The 20,289-nt window shown below is 34.9% G+C and overlaps 1 protein-coding gene across 1 annotated transcript in view; it reads left to right on the forward strand.

The window, feature by feature from the left end:
- Window positions 1-20,289, forward strand: part of ADAMTS19 (ADAM metallopeptidase with thrombospondin type 1 motif 19) — a gene marked incomplete at both ends in the record, with an annotated part of 133,456 nt that overhangs the window by 66,778 nt on the left and 46,389 nt on the right. The window contains 3 exons of the mRNA XM_084278841.1: window positions 6,238-6,343; window positions 16,064-16,204; window positions 17,376-17,526. Of these exons, the coding sequence (XP_084134967.1) occupies window positions 6,238-6,343; window positions 16,064-16,204; window positions 17,376-17,526 (398 nt within the window). The remainder of the gene's footprint in view (window positions 1-6,237; window positions 6,344-16,063; window positions 16,205-17,375; window positions 17,527-20,289) is intronic.

Genomic DNA, 20,289 nt, shown 5'->3' on the forward strand with positions numbered 1-20,289 from the left:
GGCATTTATCTAAAACAAACTCTCCCGATTCTGTTAATTGCCCTTGCCCATCTCATATGAACATTTTTTTTGCTTTAGGGGTTTATTGACCAGACACAAAAAGGTAAACTGTTTCGTTGGTTTGTTTTTTTTTTTTTTCAAAATGAGTTCATTTAAGTAAAGCAGGTATGTAAAAGAAAAGTGAAAGCTGTGAGAGCAGAAAAAAGAAAAGTGTGTTTTGTGTGTGTGCATGTATATGTATATATGCACACACACACATAGAGAAAATGTAGAGACAGTCAGAGCAGACAAAGCTTTCATACCATGTGCACACATGGCAGCTTTTAACACTTTACAACTGTAGGTGCCAATCTGGAGTAGCGATGTATCTGGTCACAAAGGTAAATAAGTATAAAGAAAATGCATGATTTGGTTTACCTGTTTTCTAGTAGTTGTGATGATCCATTAGCAGCAGTCTTTCCTTAGCTTCTGTGTTAGTGTTCACTTTATCAAAGAAAAACAGAATTCAAACTCTGCTTTTTTCTATCTAATGTAATGTTTTTAAAAATGTTTATTCATAAGGGTCTTTTTATGCTGTATGTTTATAAGAAAGTAATGGACAATAAAGAACTTTTCTTTGTAGATTCTAGTTCTTGTTTTGCTACAGCTAATCCCAAGATCAATAGTGCCATATGCTTAGATACCGTGAGGAGTGGAAACAGCTACTTCACACAAATACCTTTCCCTGTTCACTTTTTCTTCAGAAATGAATATGAGCCCCAGAAGGCTTTGATAGCAAAAGCTACAAATACAGTCTGAAAGACTGCAAAGCAACATTGTCACATTGCCCACCTGTAACGCAAATGTAAATGTAGAACAAGTTGAAAACACAGAAAACAAGTTTGAGTTGTTAAAAATACTTCCTGTGGTGTACCACACTGTTCACTGTCATCAACTCCCCATCTTGTCAGCCTATAGAATCTAGAGTTTTGTGGTAGGAAATGGACACCAACTCTTAATCTAAAGCATGTGATATTAAAGTTAACTATGTCTCTGTTGTGTCTGTCCAATGCATCAGTGAAAAGCATATCCGCAAGGTGAATTTATATTTATGCATGTGTTTGGAGAGAGCTGTTCTGAAATGGCTGGTGCTCAGCTTGAAACCTATTGCTGACTTCTTGAGTAACAAGCTTCTACTTCACTTTCAAAAGCCCCATTCAGTTTTGTTGCCAAAGAAGTGATGTGTCTCCTTTTCAAAGTCACTTCTTATTTGATTGTATACAGTGGAATTCCATGAAGCTTTCATAAAGCACTCTTACTCAAGGGCTGAAATTATTCATTGTCTAAGGCTTAAAAATTGACTATTCTACTTGTATCCAAAAGTTAAATCTCTGAATGTAGATCAATATTCTTAATTTTCTATGTCATGTAAAAGAAATACCTAGAAAAATAGTTCAAGCAGATCGTGCCATGAGGAAGTTAGAGTAATGGATCGAACTTACCTTTTGACTATAATTATTTTTGTCAGACTAGTAGAACAAGAGAAGTTAAGGTATGCAAAGGGTGATAAGAAGTCAAAAATGTGTGATTTGCCTCTGCTTGGAGTGTTGCTAAGTGTATCAGAGTGTCTCAGTTTTTAATTGAGATAGATGACAGAGGTCTAGGAATGCTTAGATGGCTTTGAATAAATGCATGGAACTTTTAATTTGGGTTATGATATACACTACACAGTCTTCATAATGAGAAAAAAAAAGTACTGTTTTACACAATTACACTCTGGAACTATTTTCCATAATGTTTTGGACCCATACTCTGACCCAGGTTAAGAAAAAATAGCTAAATTCAGAGAACAAATGGTCTGGTGGCTGCTAAAGGTGATAGTCTGGATGCAGCTGCTAGCACTGGGAATCCATGTGTCAAGTGTCAGTAAAGGCCAGGAGTGGACATTGGTGAAATTTACTTATTTTCTCATTTGTGTATTATCTCCTCTGGTGTATATAGGAAGCAAAGGTAAACCTCATGGGTTGTGGTAAGGACAGTTTACTGGGACAGCAAAGAGAGACAGAAATAAAAACATTAGCTATAACAGAATATACAAAACAATTCAGTTTCTCACCAAAATGACTATAGAACTCACACCGTACATCTCAGACCTGTCACGAAGCTGGACCATACATGATCTGCACATCCTAGAGCCATGCCACCTCTCCCCAACTAGTCCCCTTTTCTATTGAGCATAACATCATATGATATGGAATACCCCAACTTCTGTTGAAAATTAACCCTACCCTAACCCTATCCTAGCCCAACCCAGGACAACTATTGCTCATGAAGCTGGTTTAGAAACTTAAGAAGAAATTGCTTTCACAAATATCACTTTTATTCTTAGTATTTTCACAGCCCAGTCCAAAAGGAGGGACAGATGACTCAGATTTGACAGCTCCCTTTTTTTGGAGTTGAAGTGATACAACACTTAGGTCTGTACACAAATGTTAACTTTAACAGGAACTCAAATTGTGCTATTAACATTGTCACCCTCACAATATAGGTGAGCCATGTGGCTTTATGGGGAACCAAGGTAACCTTTTGTTACTTAGCAGCTTTGAGAAAAAGAAAAGAGAAAGTGGCTTTTGTAGGTAAAGAGAGAGAAGAAAATGTATTTTGTAGAATGAAATACCTATCTCTATGAGTACCAGTAAAGGTGCTAGTAGTAATAAATCACTGCTGTGACTTTAGCAAAAGTTCTGCTTTTCTGAAGCAGCATGTATTTAATTTAGATATTTACATGTTTAATGAGAAAATCTAGTCCCTTGTGTGGTTTTTCTAGGGCACAATGATAAACCTTTACTCTCTTAATTGATATTGCATGTATTTGCTTCTAAATTAACTTGAGAAGTTACCTACAGAGGTATGTCATTTAAATATTTGACATTTGACATTGGGGGGGGGGGTTGGGGGGTGTTTAAAAACACAGATAAATAATAAATAACAGGATCCTTCCTTAAATTGTCAGTGAGATGATGTTCCTGCTTTCTAACCAACATTTTCAGATACTAAGTGTTTTAATTTGAAGTTGTGTGTTGAGACCATGGAGTTCACTATGAATACCTTAATCATAACAAGGGAGTAATTGTTCATTCTTGGGTGGGGTTTTTTGTGGATTTAACCTTGGAGCAGTTCCAGCTGTGTTAATAAGCCACAGGAAGCTGCAGTCAACATACATATATTTAAAGAAAAAATTCCTTCTCTTACTTAATGCAGAGACAGCTAAGCAAGAGCAGCTGCTTAGTGAAGTCAGTTTCTTTTTCTCTACATGTGAAATTAATAACCACGGACAAGACATGAAACAAGTTCATGGCTAGTAGTTGGCTGATTTACATCCAGTAGCTCCTTTTGGATGTGGCTTCCACATATGAGGTTGACTTTGTTTAATATGGGAAAAGTCATAAAGCATTCATTGCATTGGATGCTTTTTGGGCATTTCTAAACTCAGAAATCTAATTTAATCTAAATGAAATGCAGTTCTTATGTTTCATAAGTTACATTTAAAAAGGTTAAACATAATTCCCTTCAAGGAATGTCAAGTCTAAAACCCGTATTGGTCTTATATATTGAGTGTTGTTGAAAATCCCTACTACTGCTGACTGCTGCTTCTTCACAATAGGTATGAAACTTTTGTTGTGCATAGTTCTTGGGCAGTAAATTCTTTTAGAGGCAGTATTTAAATACTTGTGAGGCAGGCAGCATAGTAGATGTCAACTAATAGTACTCATGTTGTATGGAAGGATACTATTAACATATTTGAACCTACCATTTTAGAGGCCAAAAGGTTAGGGAGTTTCTTTTCCCTACAGAAAGCTAGACTGTGTCAGACATTTTCCAGTTAGTACTTGGCATCAGCAAGCAGAGGGAGGTTTGGGAATTCTCCTTCTGTAGATCCCATCTATTAAGTTTTATCAAGCTGAGGATAACCATCTTCAGCAAGTGTCATTGTTTAACCCCAGCCATCAGTGAAGCACCACACAGACACTCACTCATTACCCCTCCCCAGCAACTTGGAGGGAGAGAATCAGAATCACAGAAGCAAGCAAACTCATGAGTAGAGATAAAACCAGTTTATTAATTGAAATTAATAACAAGAATAACAATAGTAATAATAATGATTATGATGATGAAAAGGGAAACTAGCAGAGAGAGATAAACCCCGAGAAATAAAGGTGATGCAAATGAGAACAGTTTCTCAGCACCAACCAACCAATGCCCTGCCAGTTCCTGGGTAATACTCTCCCTGCCAGACATCCACCTAGTTTTGTTGTGGAACATGATATCATATGGTCTGGACCGTCCCATTCATCAGTTGGGGTCAACTCTCCTGTCTTTGTCCCATCCCAACTTCTTGTGCAGCTCCAGCTACTCATGGGGTGATGACACAATAACATCCCTGTGTTATCAACACTGTTTCCGGCACAAATCTGAAACATAACTACTTACCAGCTACTGCAAGGAAAATTAACCCTATCCTAGGCAAAACCAGCACAGTAAGAAAGGTATTTCTCAATAATTTGTAATATAGTAATAGGAATGTGCAGAACATTTCAAACTGCAGCACTGGATTTTGTCAATGGCTAGAGTAATTTTTATATTTTGTTGTACCACTTTGTAAATTAATTGGTGGTGTTTGTAAATTCATTGGAAGTCAGGACCATAAACTCTGCTGTTTCTGATATTAACAGCACTACTGCTTAGGGCTCTGTCCTTTTCAGTTTTGTCATTAAAACTTAAAAGAAAATGCATGGAACAATGGAACTACAAGGCACAAAAGGGGTTTAGAAATATTTTTTGTTATTTTAGGCACCGAGGCATAACATTCAGAACAAAACATTACATTTCAGAATGTTTCTTACTTCTTTTACTTTCAGTAAGTTAATACAAATGATGTCTACATTAGCATGAGGTGTCATTTGAAGGACTTCAGTTTATTTTTGCTTTGAATATGTGTTGTCTTTTTTGTATCCTGCTATGTATTTTCTCCCTTCTTTGGAAAGAAATAGTAGAAGTTGAAGTGTTCTGCTTTATTCAGATCTAATTGGTGATTGTTTTGCTTAGTCCTAAAAAGCTTTTTTTTTTTTTTTTTTTGTCACGAGTTCTATGTTCAAAACCCCTCAGCCAACTCTATTGGAAGCAACATTTTCAGGCTAGTGATGTGATTGCTACTTGCTTTTCACATTGTGGATGAGGTCTTGTACTCACAGACTGAGAAATGGTAGAGTAAGAAAAATTACTTCTATCATGTTAACTTAGAATGGTAATTATGACTGAATTTCAAACAGTGTCAAACATTACAAACTTGACCTTTACATGCAAATATCCACCAGACATACTGATCCACAGGGCACCATTCCATTGAAAGGATGCTCCTGGGAAGAAGGCCAAATTCTTGAAACAGTGTTTTGATTGCTTACTCAGAAATGTCAAATGACGAGCTATGACAATAGGTCTCTGCTAAATGTATTTGTGGTCTGAGAAAAAAATTTCCATTACCCAAATTAAGCTGCATGTTCCTCAAGTTTTTACAATGACAGATGTTCTAATTTCTAGAAGCTGAACATGAACTCAAAAGCCTACCATTCAGGCTTCTCTGTTTTGAAAACTTAGGCATTATACAGTAGAGGCATTATAGCCTCTACAATGAGTGTGCTTGTCAGGCTGCAGTCTCCAACAAAATCTTCTATTTCTGTGACACCTGACTCTAATCTTAAACATTTTAAAAAACACGAATATGCTGAACACTGTATCACTATTTAACAGGGATATGTAGCAGGATTTGCATTCTGTTCTGAGTCTGTCAGAGGAATACCTGTTCAGATTTATGCCCTATTGTTGCAGATGTCTATTTTCATTTAAAGTAGTATTGGTAATTATATGTGTGTTCTATCACATCTAATTAAGGTACCTAGCAACACTTCTAAAGAACACATTTTCTGCACATCACAGTCTATGCAATCAGGTAGTATTACTATCAGGTGATATTACTATCAGGTGATATTACAAGTGCTTGCTATTTCTTCTCTCTGATTTATCTGATCTTGTGCTACAATCACAGTCATTTTAGCTTACCAGTAAATGAACCTTTGTCACATATCTGTTTATATATTTGGATGGCTCTGACCACAATAAGGTTTCAGATCTGTTTGGGGTCAGTAATGCCACCATACAGTTAGCAATAATAAAAAATGATTTAATGGTTTTGTTTCCTAGGTATAGCTTATCTGAGTGGAATGTGCAGTGAAAAACGAAAATGTGTAATTGCAGAAGACAATGGTCTGAATCTTGCTTTTACTATTGCCCATGAAATGGGTCACAAGTAAGTATGTGGATATCAAACCCTAGTATTTGTTTGCATGTAATATTACTATGATTTGATTAATTTGGTTGTATATATCAGGTTTTTTCTGTGTTTCTTATTGAATGGCCTTTGCATTTAATGAAAAATGTGGAAAACAATGTTCTAGTGACATGTATTGATATATAGTGTGAAAATTAAGAACATGTTTACAGCTTGGTTTAATGCAGGAATCTTTATAGCTAAACAACAAATAGTTTAAGTGACAGTGTCTAGAAGAAAAGCAGGTGCCCCAATATGGTTTTTCTTTTGTGAATATGGTATTGTATATCAGGTCCAACTCTGACTATTTTTGCTAAGAAACATTTTAATGACTCATGGGTTGGAGGAGCCCATTGCAAGTTTAACATTATTTTTTCCTCCCCTTAATATAAAATGACAACAAAGTGAAAGGGAAGATTGCTATCCTGCACAATTGGATTGTATGTTTTATGTTGCAATAATATTTTTTTTTATTGAGAGTTTTGTTTGATTCTTGGCTTCAGTGTGTGTTAAAGAAATAAATAGGAGAGTTATTATTTTAAAATTGATAAATTTAAAATTAAAAAAATATATAATGCGCATTAATCTTCCATTTTTAATCACACTGTGTGCTCCAGGTATCCGTGAGTACATTTTTAGAGCAGCAAATTCAGAGTGACCACAGAGAAGGATGTGTTGTCAAATACTTTGAACCTCTAAACCATGAGGATGTTTATCTTAGGACTAAAATTCTGAGTTAAAAGTGATTAGATTTAAATTTGGTCAAAGTTATTTGCAAATGGAGGTCATAGTACCTGATGTTGAAACATGCAGTTGATTGCAAGGAAGAATTGGCATTTTAAAAATTTCTATTTAAAATTTTCCTGAATGCAAAATGAAAACATTCAGAGCAATTCTATACTTGGAGAGAAAATGTGATGTGAGACTTAGACACTGAAATTGAATGACCTTGAATTCCAATGCAATGAAAATGGGATTGACCATTTCTCTTTTTTTTTTTTTTTTTGAGTTTTTGTGACTGCAGAAAGCGACTCCCGGTTACCATCAGACAGCCTGTTTGAGTGATAGATATGATACAGTAAAGACTTCAGAAGAAAAATTTGTGTGTGTTTTGTAGCCACATGCTGGCCTTTTTCATTTTTTCCACTACAGTGTTTTCTGATATGAGAAGGGGCTCGAATAGAGGAAGGCTCATTTTCTGTATACTTGTTCTTATGAGAGTGAAACAAGTATAAGGAGAAAGAAATGATAACTGAAAATGATCTGCAGATGAGTTCACAGCTGGAGTAAATTAGAAATTTATTTGAGGCAGGTATGATAATACCAAATAATTTAAAGGAATGCAACTAGTACTTTATGCCCTGCTCAATAAAAATGTTTAGAGAATAAAAAGGTTGGCAGCAGAGTTACCGGATTTGAAAAAAATAGGCCTCTTGATGAACAAGAAATGTAGCACCTTATGCTGCCTAAGAAATGGTGATATACAAAATCCTAGATGTGGAAAACAGGTATACATTTTTTGCAAAGTCAGGGTGTTTTTTTGGTTCTGCACCTGCAAATCTGAGGATATGGGATGCTGTTCCTATAAAGGAGGTTTTGTCTTGCAACAGACAGATCAGACCCATCTTTGACATTCTAAGGGCTGCTGGATGCTAAACAGAATGTGAAACAAGTTAGGCCTGGAAGCTCACTGTTGCTGCCTAGCAATTCTTCCAAGCCTGCCACAGGCCAAGGTCTGTCACCCCATGTTGCATTCATTCCTGAACTTAGAATATTTTCATGGCTTTTCATTGCTGTGGGACTGAGGAAGAGAAAGGTTTTAGGTCTTCCTACAGGGACATAAAAACTAAATTGCTGATATGTGAATCCTGGGAAAAAAATGTTAAATGCTACATTATGAAATTTCAGAACTTTCAAGCACTTCCCTATTAATTCAAATAAATTTGGAAAAACAAATCATGATGATAACTCAGCCATTATATTCTCACAGTAATAATGGCATTTAGATGTCCTTAGAGACATGCTCACATTTCTCTGTAGGTACTGCAATAGGCATTTAAAAACAATAAAGTACAAACCAAATATTTCATAGTAATGTTCAGGATGTAATTTGAATGACATATTTCTTCAATAAATTCAACCTCATGAAGGCTAATAAATGCCCATGTGGAAATTAGGAAGACTACCACAAAAGTGAAGGAATAGGTAACCAGAGATATATAAACAGCTGCCACAAAAATAGAAAATAGGGGGCAACTGCGAATGCAAAACATGCAGAGGCATTCAGCTTGATCCCTGAAGCTAGAGTCCTTAGCTGTTGCAATCTGAAATAGAGTGGTCTGGTCCCAAAGAGTAAGGTGATATTCCAGAGATGTTTGTTTTCTCTGCATAGCTGTCTCTGTTTGCCAGCCTAGCACTGGTGATACAAAGACTACACTAAAATTAGTGGGCCCTTTGTGGAGAGACAAACATTGGAATGAAGGTCCCATTGAAAATTACTTCAAGAGATTCAAATGTAACTAGAGTATTTTTCACAGAGATTTCTCTTGCTAGTTCTTAACTGTCTCAGAAATGGAAATTAGATTCCCATTACAAACAGTTGTGTTTTTGTCTTTCAAAACATTATGATTTCTAGAAAATTTTCAGAAACTCTTTCTGAATCTTGAAGTCACTCAACTATTACCTTCTTCTTTTGCCTAATATCTTTACACCTTCTAGTTGCACATATTTCTGTCACTGACATATTTACAAAGAAATGGCAATACTTCTCTGCAATTTATGGATAGCTGCATAAAATGTGGACATAATTTTATTGTATTTTTGGTTTTGCTTTACTACCTGTGATAATATTTTCTTTCCTGTTTGTTCACAAGTGTTTACAGGAAATTTTTATCTTTAAAGCTTTCTACTGGTTAATAAGAAGCTACCTATATTAAATTCACTCTTAAGAAAGCTGCAATGCTTCCTCTTTTCCTCATTATCTAATTTATTGTTTTAATAAAATGCAATAGCTGGTTTTGATTTCAGCATATTCTTTATTTCAAACATGATTTATATGACAGTCACCCCCATAATTTCTGGGGTTTTATTCTTTTGCATTAGGAAAAGTATCCATAAGATAACTGTTCAAAACATCTGCAATAAAAATCCCACAGTGTTCTGACTGATCTTTAAAGTCTTTTATAAAAAATCTCACTATTTTTAACTTATTTAATGAAGTTCAATCTTTTAGTTGTTTAACCATACAAACAGGATATTTAATACCGCATGAATAATGTTAAACTATTGGCAATATTTAATAATTGTCCCCAAAAAAGGCAGAAACAAGGTCCTTGAGATCAGCTTAGATTCTGGCATTCAATTTTCATGGTTTAGACAGTAAGTTCTTTAAAAATAAAAGTTCTTTGGCTTTCCTATATATATGTCAAAGTAGGGTTCTGTGTGTCACAGTCATAAAGTTATATTAATTTAAATCAACCTAGGATCTTACTAGGCAGATAGGTGTATTGTATCAGACTTGCCAGTGGTCTGGAAATCAACACACTTGCAATTAGAAGAAGGTGGAGATTATTAGGTACTTTGCATTTCCATTTATTCTTACTCTCAAAATTTATATAAACATGCAAACCATGAAAAAAAATAGTTTTGCTTAATGCAATTCTAAGAACAGACAGAGGCTTAAGAAAGGTTTTATGCAAATGCACCACAATAATGCCTAGGACAAGTTAAGCCTCACTAGCCTTTTGCTAGTAGCTAGACAGCTGAAGAAGGAAAGAGCTCAGAAAGAGGTGAGGCTGTGAGACAGTGAAGTAACACTACATCAGCATTTTTAGTGGGGTCAAAAGATAGAGTAATTTCATGCTTCACATTTAGAAAATGAGTTAACTCCCTAGCAAATTATCAAGGCTTACATTTCTGCCAGACTGTAATGTTCCAGGATGGATTTATAGTTAATTTTTCTTAGATTAGCTCTTGTGAACAGATAGTATCTGAACAACAGCCTAAAGGATGCGTAGGCTTCATTTAGAGTCTAATACTTTTAAAATAGCTGGGAAAAAATTGGCAAAAGATCACAATAGTGTCAATTTTTTTTGTTAATATGGAAACTTAATTGGTTTGGGGTTTTTGATCTATTCATTGATTACATGATAGCTCAAAGTCTTTTTCCTGATTACTTATTTTCTTCAATTTGAAGACACATTATATGTCAGTACTTTCTTGGCACTAGAATAGAGTCATAAACCATAAACATAGTGGTTTATCTTGAAATACTGCAGTATGTGGCATGGGTATTGTATTTGCCAGAAGTGAAGGGGGTTTTGTATTATATACTTTTTGTAAAAAAACTTCAGCAAGGGTCAATATGTATTTTCATATGATGATGCAAAATACATCCGTCACATCAAAGCTTTTAAATATTTATATACTTTAGTCAAAGGACCGTGACTTAAGTCCAGGTTCTTGAAGCACAGTGGCAGAACTGTTGAGGTGATAAGAGAAGAAAGCAGCTGTTCAGCAAAAGTTGCAAACTGAGCTGGATGGTAACATGCAGTATATGTCAATGTCCTATCTTAATATATGTGTTGTAGTTTTACCCAACTGTTTTAAGACTAAAAATGCAATCTGAGTTACCAACATCCTAGAAAACAAGCTATCATTCACAAGATAAATATTCATTGCCTAAATATAGTTATTTTGTTGAGTTTTTTCTTTTCATTACCAAGTTAGTAACAAGATTGAGGTTTCCTTATCCACTATATTCCTCCTTTGAATACAACGTTGTTCCAAAGAAATCATCTCCTAAATTTTGCTGTTGTAGATTTTCTTGTAGCTGAGTCACTTGCCTGTCAATTCACTTCAGGCTAAATAATTCATATATGAGCAGAACCATGTGTCTCATGCCATTTACGCAATCATCTGTGAAGCCCTCATATATTTTAAAAAAATCACACAATAATTATTGCTTCACTAACAGAGATTTTAAAATAAACCCCCAACGTATAGTAATATCTATTTTTTGCATTAATTCTATAAAAACCAGACAGAAACCTTCTACTAATGTGTTTGCATAGTTTTTTCTGTAGAGATAATAGTGTGCTAAGTACTAAGAAAGTAGTGTAGCTTCTGTCTCCATCTGTGATAGTCAAAGGAGTGGTATTTTCCCTTATCAAATACATCCTTGTGAAACTGTGATTTGCAGAATTTTAGATTTTGCATTACTGGGACAATTTAAGCTCGTAAACCTTGTCATTTCCAAGTCCATAGTTCAAAGAATGTTGATCACTCTAACATTGTATTGTATGCAATGATGTCAAAAAACTCTAGAAATAGTAGGAAGCATAACAATCTGTAATTAACAATGATTTTTAATTATTTCTTATTTTTATTTTTGAAAGTAACATGATCCATTTTACGTTTGTGATTTATTGTTGGAATGGGAAAAAAATCTATGGGATAATTGCCCATGATTATAATTAAAGTAAATTTACAAATGCTATTTAGCTATCACTTATAAAAATACAAATTTAGAAAGAAATCAAATGACACCCTGATCCCATCACATATCACAGATATAAACTAACAGCATAATTCAGAAGTATACTATCTTCTTCAAAACAGAAGTTTCCTTCAATAATTTTCATACTGTCATGAGTTTAGTAATATTCTGCATCTGCGGTTTACGCTCATCATTCCTTTGCTGCTTATATATCTTGGGCTGAACTGTTGTCTTATAGTAATTGGTAATATATTATACTGAATATTCAGCAACCTGTGTCTAGTTCAATGGGTACTTGTGGTTTTCCTAATCTCTCTCTTTATTTCCTAGTTTGTGTCATGTTATGACTGTAAAACGCTAAAAAATGGTACTTTATTTTTTTATCTTCTAGCTTTTTTGTATGTTTGTTCTGAACTCTTCTAATTAATTGCTCTATTATCAAGTTTTTTGATGCTACTTAGTCTTTGTTCTTGCATTGCTTGTTTCTAGTCCTGTAGCATCATTTTTCTTTAGCTGCACTACCATACCTTTAAGAGGAAAGAGGTGGTGATAATCAGGTCATCATTTGCCATTTGCAAAGCATGGTAAAAATAATGAATAAATAATAAAAACCTTTCCCCTTGGAAAAGTGTGGAGTCAGTGAACAAATCCATGATGCCATGAATGTAGCACATGTAGAAGAATTTTGGAGTCCTACAGTGAGAAGAAATATAAAATGCACTTTATAAGGGAGACCTAATTCTTTCCATAAGGTTTGTGCATAGCCTTATTTAACTATTAAAATGTGGCATTGAGACTGAGGACCCTTTGTTGAGACTTAGAAGAGTTTTTATTTCTTAATACTTGGCTATAATCGAATCAAAGTGTGGTCCTTGGTCCATTTCTGTGTGTGGGTTAACACTGAAATGCATTTTGTGCCTGCAGGAATATAACCTATTCCCTTGATAGCAGGAGAGATGCTGTCAGTTATCTTTAATCCAGAGGTATACATATGATTACAGCAGTAGTGAATTGTAAAATAATTACTTTTTAGGTGAAAAATTTCATTAATACAGTTCTCCCACTTTCAGTTGCCTGAGTTGTTGAGTTCTAAGCACAGAAAAATTAAGGATTTTTCTGTGTGCTATTCCTACTGCATATTAAACATCAAGAGAGATCATCTTCAAAATTTTGAAAAGATTTCTGCATGGTACCACAAAAAAAAATCTAGTAATATTTTTAAACGAGCTTTAGTGGGTTTATTAGGTTGATTTTTTTTTCAGTTGACTTGAAAAGCATATAGAATGTTAGTGGAGTTTATTTGATCAAGGGTCTTTGTCAAAAGGCTTTTAAACTGACATTACCAGTTACATTCTGTGAATATTTCAGTTAGGGAATGCATTCTGTAGGATGCTTTCTACTGTCATATGCTATCTGCCATATATAGTCAAAACGGGTGGAACATTTTTATATATGAGTGAAAAAATAATGCTTCTGTTCTTAAAACTGAATTTGATTTATTTCTTTATAGATATGATCTGCTACTTGTTAAAAGACAGAACTGTCTTCTTTGCTAAATATGTTTTTTTCAGACTGTGATAAATTTATCCGCTTACCCCAAAATCCCTTGTCTTCCACCCAGGTGCACATGGTGTGGCTTTACTCTTGCATGAGATTGAATGACAATGCAGCTTATTGACAATGCAAGCATAAAAAATTGTGTAGGGGGAGGACAGAACAGCACCTTACACAGACACAATTTCTGCAGTGCCTTTGTTTTAGGGAAAGGGTATAGTTGTCTCTTACGTGTAGACAGTATGGGAGGGTGGCCTAGAAAATACCACGCCCACTAGTGTGAGCATTAAATGTTGTATCCTTGAAGAAGTAGATAAACATGCATATATGCTTGCTCTTGTGCTGGAAGCTTGTTCAGCTTCTTTCTGGTAATCAAAGGCTTTGATGCTGGTTTTCTGTACTTGCTGGGAATTTTGTTACATGTCCTTACTTTGGAGGCAGAACTGCCCTGAAGAATGAATCCTTTTTGGTTAGTGCAGATGCTCTGAATCACATTTGGATGTCAAAGCAGAAGTGTTACAGAAGTATAGCAGATGTATTGGAAGACACTTGGAATTTGATTTTTCTGTTAGCACTTAATGTTTTTCATGTGTTTTAGCACTTCTTACCTTGAAAGTCAATGTCATCCAAATTCAGGTACTGATAGATTGTATAGAACACTTTTGTGGTAGTCAATTGGAAAAGAAGTTTACAGTAATGTTAGTCTATAGTATTTGCTAGTGCATTTTAAAAAAAAAAAGCAAAAATCTTGGTTCACCTCAGTATATATTTTTCTGGGTGACTTTTACGAAGTCTGACTTCAAGAACTGCTCTTCAGACTAGTCGGGAAACAAGGATAATCAGAAAATATTTATTAATATTATTTTAATTTGTGAAAATGTTTTAAATAACATATAAATGCATTAATTCCCACTCTGCACAAGTGGAAGTCATCAATTCTGTAACAAAGTGTATCAACAAGATTTTGTGTATTAGTATAGTGTAAATCTTTATTTCAAATCATAGTTTGTGTGTATATATATATATATATATATATGACACTGATAAATGAGTTCCTCTGCAGTAAGGAAGTATATAACTTGAAGTGCTGTAAGCAAATTCTGTTTCTCATGCAGACAGCAAAGTGTCATTAAATTTTCTGTGTGTTTTTCCATAATTGTTATGGATAGAATTCTGGAAATAACACCATCTCACATTATGCATGCAAGGCATGTAGAAGAATGTAAGAAAAGTGCAAAGACACTTTCCTGTAATTGTTCTGTCCCATTCAATCAGTTCAGGAAAACACGGAGGCTAAGATGAGAGTCAGACAGATTTGTATACCTTGGTTACACTGTTTATAACTGGCAAAATTACCCAAGTCACACAGAGGCAGCTGTGCCAGTGCTCCAGATCGTTGGGTGTAAGATGTAAGTGCACTGCACTGCAAGAGAGTAGAGCACTCTGATAGGCAACATAAACTGAAATTCATTTAATTGGTAAAGACTAGGTAATGCCGCTTTCAAAATTTGATCTAGTCATGAGTGCTTTTGGGATGGAGTGGAAGAGAAAAGTGATATTGTCAGTGATGGGTGGCAGGCCTTTTTTACCATTTGGCACTGCAGAATGGCGAAATAGGGAGAAACGTGATTTATTCTAGCTTTTCTACAGAAGCAGAAAGCTTCTCCCATCTTTGCAGTCTCTAAGCAATTTGAGTGCTGTTTGGCTGAAGGAATCAGCAGAACTGCTAAAGCTTAATCACCCTAAAGATTTGCTTTTCTTTAGGGCAGACTAGGGTTGAAAAATTCCATCACTCCTTTGAATGCAATGCTCTGGAGAGTATTCCCATACTCATTTACAAATCTTCAAAAACAGTTGAGAGTATTTCATTTATTTCTCTCAATGCCAGACAAGCAAGTATCCACTTAGTTAATTTTGAAAACTTTATTTTTACTTAGTCTATCTACCTCTATGTTTACTGTCTGTGAATGGGAGTGACCATGAGTCTTCACTCTGGTTAAAGTAGCAGCATCAAGAAGATTTTTAGTGAATTTTTCATTTCAGTGCTGTATGTGAGAACTCACAGGCATGTATGTGGAGGCCGAGTCTTTGCTTCATCAGTGTTATAGTAAACACCACAGACATCTTTAGGTAACTTTTTTTCTTTAGAGAACCATGCATTAAACTAGTAAGCATTTTACTCTTCTATAAAATTTCAACAAACCATGAAATTCAAATAGAATCACTGCCAAAATATTAAATAGTTCTTGGATCTCAAGAAGTAGATTCTGGTATTTTCGTTGCCTATTCATAAGAAAAATATATTTCCAGTATTTTCCTTGCCTGTTTGTAAGAGAAGTGCAGCTCATTAAACCTGCTGTAGTTGTGCAGTTCATACCATTCAAAAAGCTATCCGAAGTGTACTTTTAACAGCTGATTAGAATGTACTATTTCTGATCAAATGAATGAGTCCTCACTTTCTCCTTTCAGTATAGAATCGTCCTCCACACATGCTTCCAGGCACTTTTATGAAAGCTATCATGGAAAAAATCAAGAGATTTCCTATATATAATAAATATGAGTTTTTTTATAGTCTATGTCAAGAGGTTAAACTTCTAAATATTTTTAAAATATCTCATTTTGTTTATTTTAATAACTTCAAAATTCAGCATGGGGATAAACCATGACAATGACCACCCATCCTGTGCAGATGGCCTTCATATCATGTCTGGGGAGTGGATTAAAGGACAGCATCTTGGGGATGTTTCATGGTCTCAGTGCAGCAGAGAAGATCTGGAAAGATTTCTCAGGTATATTATTCAAGAAAAAACCCTCTTACTGCATATAGTGACAATAAATGTCCTGAAAGAAAAAGTTTTTATTAATTTTTCCACTTACTTCTGTAAAGACTTGCATTTGTATAGCTCATCAAAATGTTTTAAATCATTATGACCTAAATATAATATTTATAATTGACAGATTAAAATGTAACTGTTTTCAGCAGTTACTTTTATTTTTCTTGTGCTAGTGTATATTATTATACTTGCATGTTTATATAAATATTTTTATATATGTAAATAGGTTTTAACTATATTAGTATGCTATGTATTGAAAAGTGTTGGACAGTGAATGACCAGTGAACATTGTATAGATTCTGTCATCTATGTTGTACCATTAAATATCAAATCATGTAGGATAATTACATTATACTATTCTTAAATTGAAATCTAATATATTTTATAAAGAATGGAATTCCTAGAAAGAAATTGAAAACATTTGGTTTCACTCCATATCTCTTAATAGAATCTTCCTTAAAGTTCCATTCCTCCCTTAAGTTTATGAATGTCTTTGTTCAGAATTTACTTGAAACAGTTAATCAATCCTCAAAAGGTCTGCTTTATGATACAGAAATAGCTAGTATGTTAGATGTGTTAGTCTGACACACTTCTACTGAATCTAGAGAAAAATCAAACCCAATGACTTGATGCCTTTACAGGTGTAAGTATTTTTAAAACACATTTTTTAGAGAAGTTAAATTTATGGCTTCCAGTTTAGAAATGTGATCACTTAGAAGTGATTAATTTGAGGTTCTACTAAATGTGAAAACTAAGCTACACAACTACCTATGCATTATAAGTTGTGTGGTTTTTATTATAGTTTAAATCTCTATCCAAAACTTATTCACAGTTTAGTAAATTGTACACTAAATATTGTCCAGCTCTCTCCTGAAATTCTTATTATAGTCGATAAACTAGCTTGTCTTTCTGCAAATGTGTAACATCAAAACACATCATTAACTTATCATATCAGGTAAGCCATATGAATTAATACAGTCATTTTTTGAATAACAGCCTGATGCAGACCCCCCTCCCCCCCAAAATTCAGCATCCACATTTTTCTAATGTCGATGCATGTTTAAGTCAGCATGACAATCAGACTCTTTTGGACTGCTCAGCATAATGAACCTCTGCATATTTCCAGGTCAAAGGCCAGTAACTGTCTGCTACAGACGAACCCTCAGAGCCTCAATTCTGTGATTATTCCCTCCAAGCTCCCAGGAATGACATACACTGCAGATGAACAGTGTCAGATTCTTTTTGGACCAACTGCTTCCTTTTGCCAAGAAATGCAGGTAATGATGGATGCCCACTTCAGAAAAAATACCTCATTTTTCTGTGAGTGGTGTTTTGGGGCATATATTTGAGAGAAAGAGAATATAGCACCTTTGAAACTACATTTTGCTTTCTAAAGTTACTGTGAATATTTTCCTTTTTTATCTTGTAAGGCTTGCTTTGGATTTCCAGACATCCCCAATTATAGATTATCAGTAATAGGTTCTTAATACTTTAGAAATAGAAGATGTCATAGTGTAAACTCCCCTCACTTTAGTGAATGGAATATTTGCAATTTATTCTACTGATTTCACATGTAGCTTCCATTTTGTGACAGTGTAGGTATTGAACCTCTACATCTGACTAGCATCGGAGTATGCTGTGCCTGTCTATGATCCAAGGGAGAGTAGTGGTACTAGCTGGGTTCTCTGTATTGCTGAATGTAGCCTGCATCCCTGCAGTCCCTGGTGAGCCCAGGCAGAGCTGTGCAGTGCCATGGCAATAGAAGTTCCAGTACTCAAGTGACATTGTTTCGTGCCATTGCATTAAATGGTATCACTATATATTAACCTTGAAAAGACAGACTAACAAAATAAAAGAAGACTTAATACCAGTAGAAATCTGATTGAAGAAGCATTTTAAGAATAGTTTTAAAGAGAAAAATTATTAGGACAAGTACTGAACATGCTGGATGCCCTTGATAAGGTAACCAAGTCAAGATGTATAGATGTTTTTCATAGAATCATAGAATAGGTTGAACGAGAGCCAGTCCAACACCCCTGCAATGAACAGAAACATCTTCAACTGAGATTGCTCAGAGCCCTGTGCAACCTGGCCTTGAATGTTTCCAGGGATGGGGCATCTCTCTTATTTTACAGTGTTTCAACACACTTATACAAAAAGGTCTTCCTTATATATAGACTCAGTCTACACTCTTTTGATTTAAAACCATTATCCCTTGGCCTATCACAGGAGGCCCTGTTAAAAAGTTTGTTCTCGTCCTTCTTATAATTCCCTTTTATGTACTAAAAGGTTGCAATAAGGTCCCCTCACAGCCTTCTCCGCGCTGACCAACTCCCAACTCTCTCAGCCTGTCCTCACAGGAGAAGTGTTCCCTCTTTTGACTCATTCCAACAGGTCCCTAGTTTTAGTCTACTGGGGACCCCAGAGCTGGATGCAGTACTCCAGGTGGGGTCTCACAAAAGCGGAGGGAGAGAATGACCTCCCTTGACCTGCTCATTCCAAGTGCTTTTTTCATAAATTGCAATCTGTCCTTTATCTTTTTGCTATTTTGTTTTCAATTAAAAGATGTGATTTTGGTTTCTTATTCTCTAGAAACCTGTTTTGAACTAGAAAACAGTACGGGATTAGCCTACTATTTCTTCCATGTCTTCTTTATCTAGGTAAAAGAATTTCAGAAGTAATTGAAGAGAGCGTCAAACCTGAAGACTTGCTGTTGCATAATACTCTTACATGCTTTTCATTTCTCTGTTCACTTCTCCTCCTTTAATACCCTTGTGTTTAGTAATAATTCAGGTATTTTAATACAGATACATCAGTGGTTCTGTGCCTGTTGTGTTTCATTGTGTTTCATTTGATGCAGTGAATATTCTTCTCTTGGGGTCCTGACTCCAAGGTTTCTTCAGTTTGTGTTATTAGTTTAGGACTGGACGGTGCAGATTATTGTGGATGTCATTCAAGAAGTCAAAATTTAGAAGACTGTTCTAAATTGAATACAGTACTTCATTAGTTGCTGTATTAATTTATTAAAATAATTACTGTATAATATATTGGCAAACACTGGATTTTCCATTAAATCATAACTATTTTATCTCTAATGCTGTCTTCTATGAATATTTCTCTGCCAATAACTGGCAAACAACTTTGGTTAGATTCTTTGTCTACAAGCCAGGAAATGAGAGAGAAATATACTGCCTGAGAGTTCCTCTCAACTTCAGTTAATTCCACTATTTATAGCCTGGGATTTCTTGGATACATTCTAGTTGCTGAACAGTTCATGCACTTCGATAAAGGAATGTAAAAGATAAATTGTGAACTATGTCAGAATCTTACATTTTTTTATGACTGGAGGATAATTTGATGACCAAACTTCCAAGCAATCTTTTACATTGAGCAAGCATTTTTCATATACAACAGCTATTCAACTAAGAAAACAATTGAGTAACGATATAAAATAATTTTCTCAATGATCTAAATATAACCTACAAATGTCAGTGGTACAATCAATACTGCATTTCTGCTGATATGTAACTTTCTACAAATGTAATTACTGAACAGCACTTCACAATATTACAGTTACATGGCAACCTCTGAGAAACACTGCATATGACAATGATTTTCCCTTGCTATCAGGAATTCCTCTTTATAGTTTAATAGCTAGAGCAAAAGACTGAAGGGACCATTCAGGGCCTACTCACATATTTTCCTAACTAAGTCTCTCCCACTCCTCTTTCATGAGCAGTGTCCAGACTTATTTTTTTCCTTTTCATCTTCATTTCACAGACTTCTGTCACATGCCCTAGGGAAAATTTATAGATCCTGAGAAAAGTGTGAGTGGATCTCAGAGTACACAATTCATACCATGTCACTGTGCTTATCTTGTAAGGGAGCCAAGTTTTTATGTCTATAACATCTTTCATAAGAATCAATTAGACCCTAACATTATTTCACAGAACAGATAGTGAGATCATGGCCCAGAAGTAGTTCTTGATGATTAAATGTGATTGTAGAACTTGACAATTTAATATAAGTGTTGAACTACT

Source organism: Gallinula chloropus (assembly GCF_964237585.1).
Source record: "Gallinula chloropus genome assembly, chromosome: Z".
NCBI classification, from domain to species: Eukaryota; Metazoa; Chordata; class Aves; order Gruiformes; family Rallidae; genus Gallinula; species Gallinula chloropus.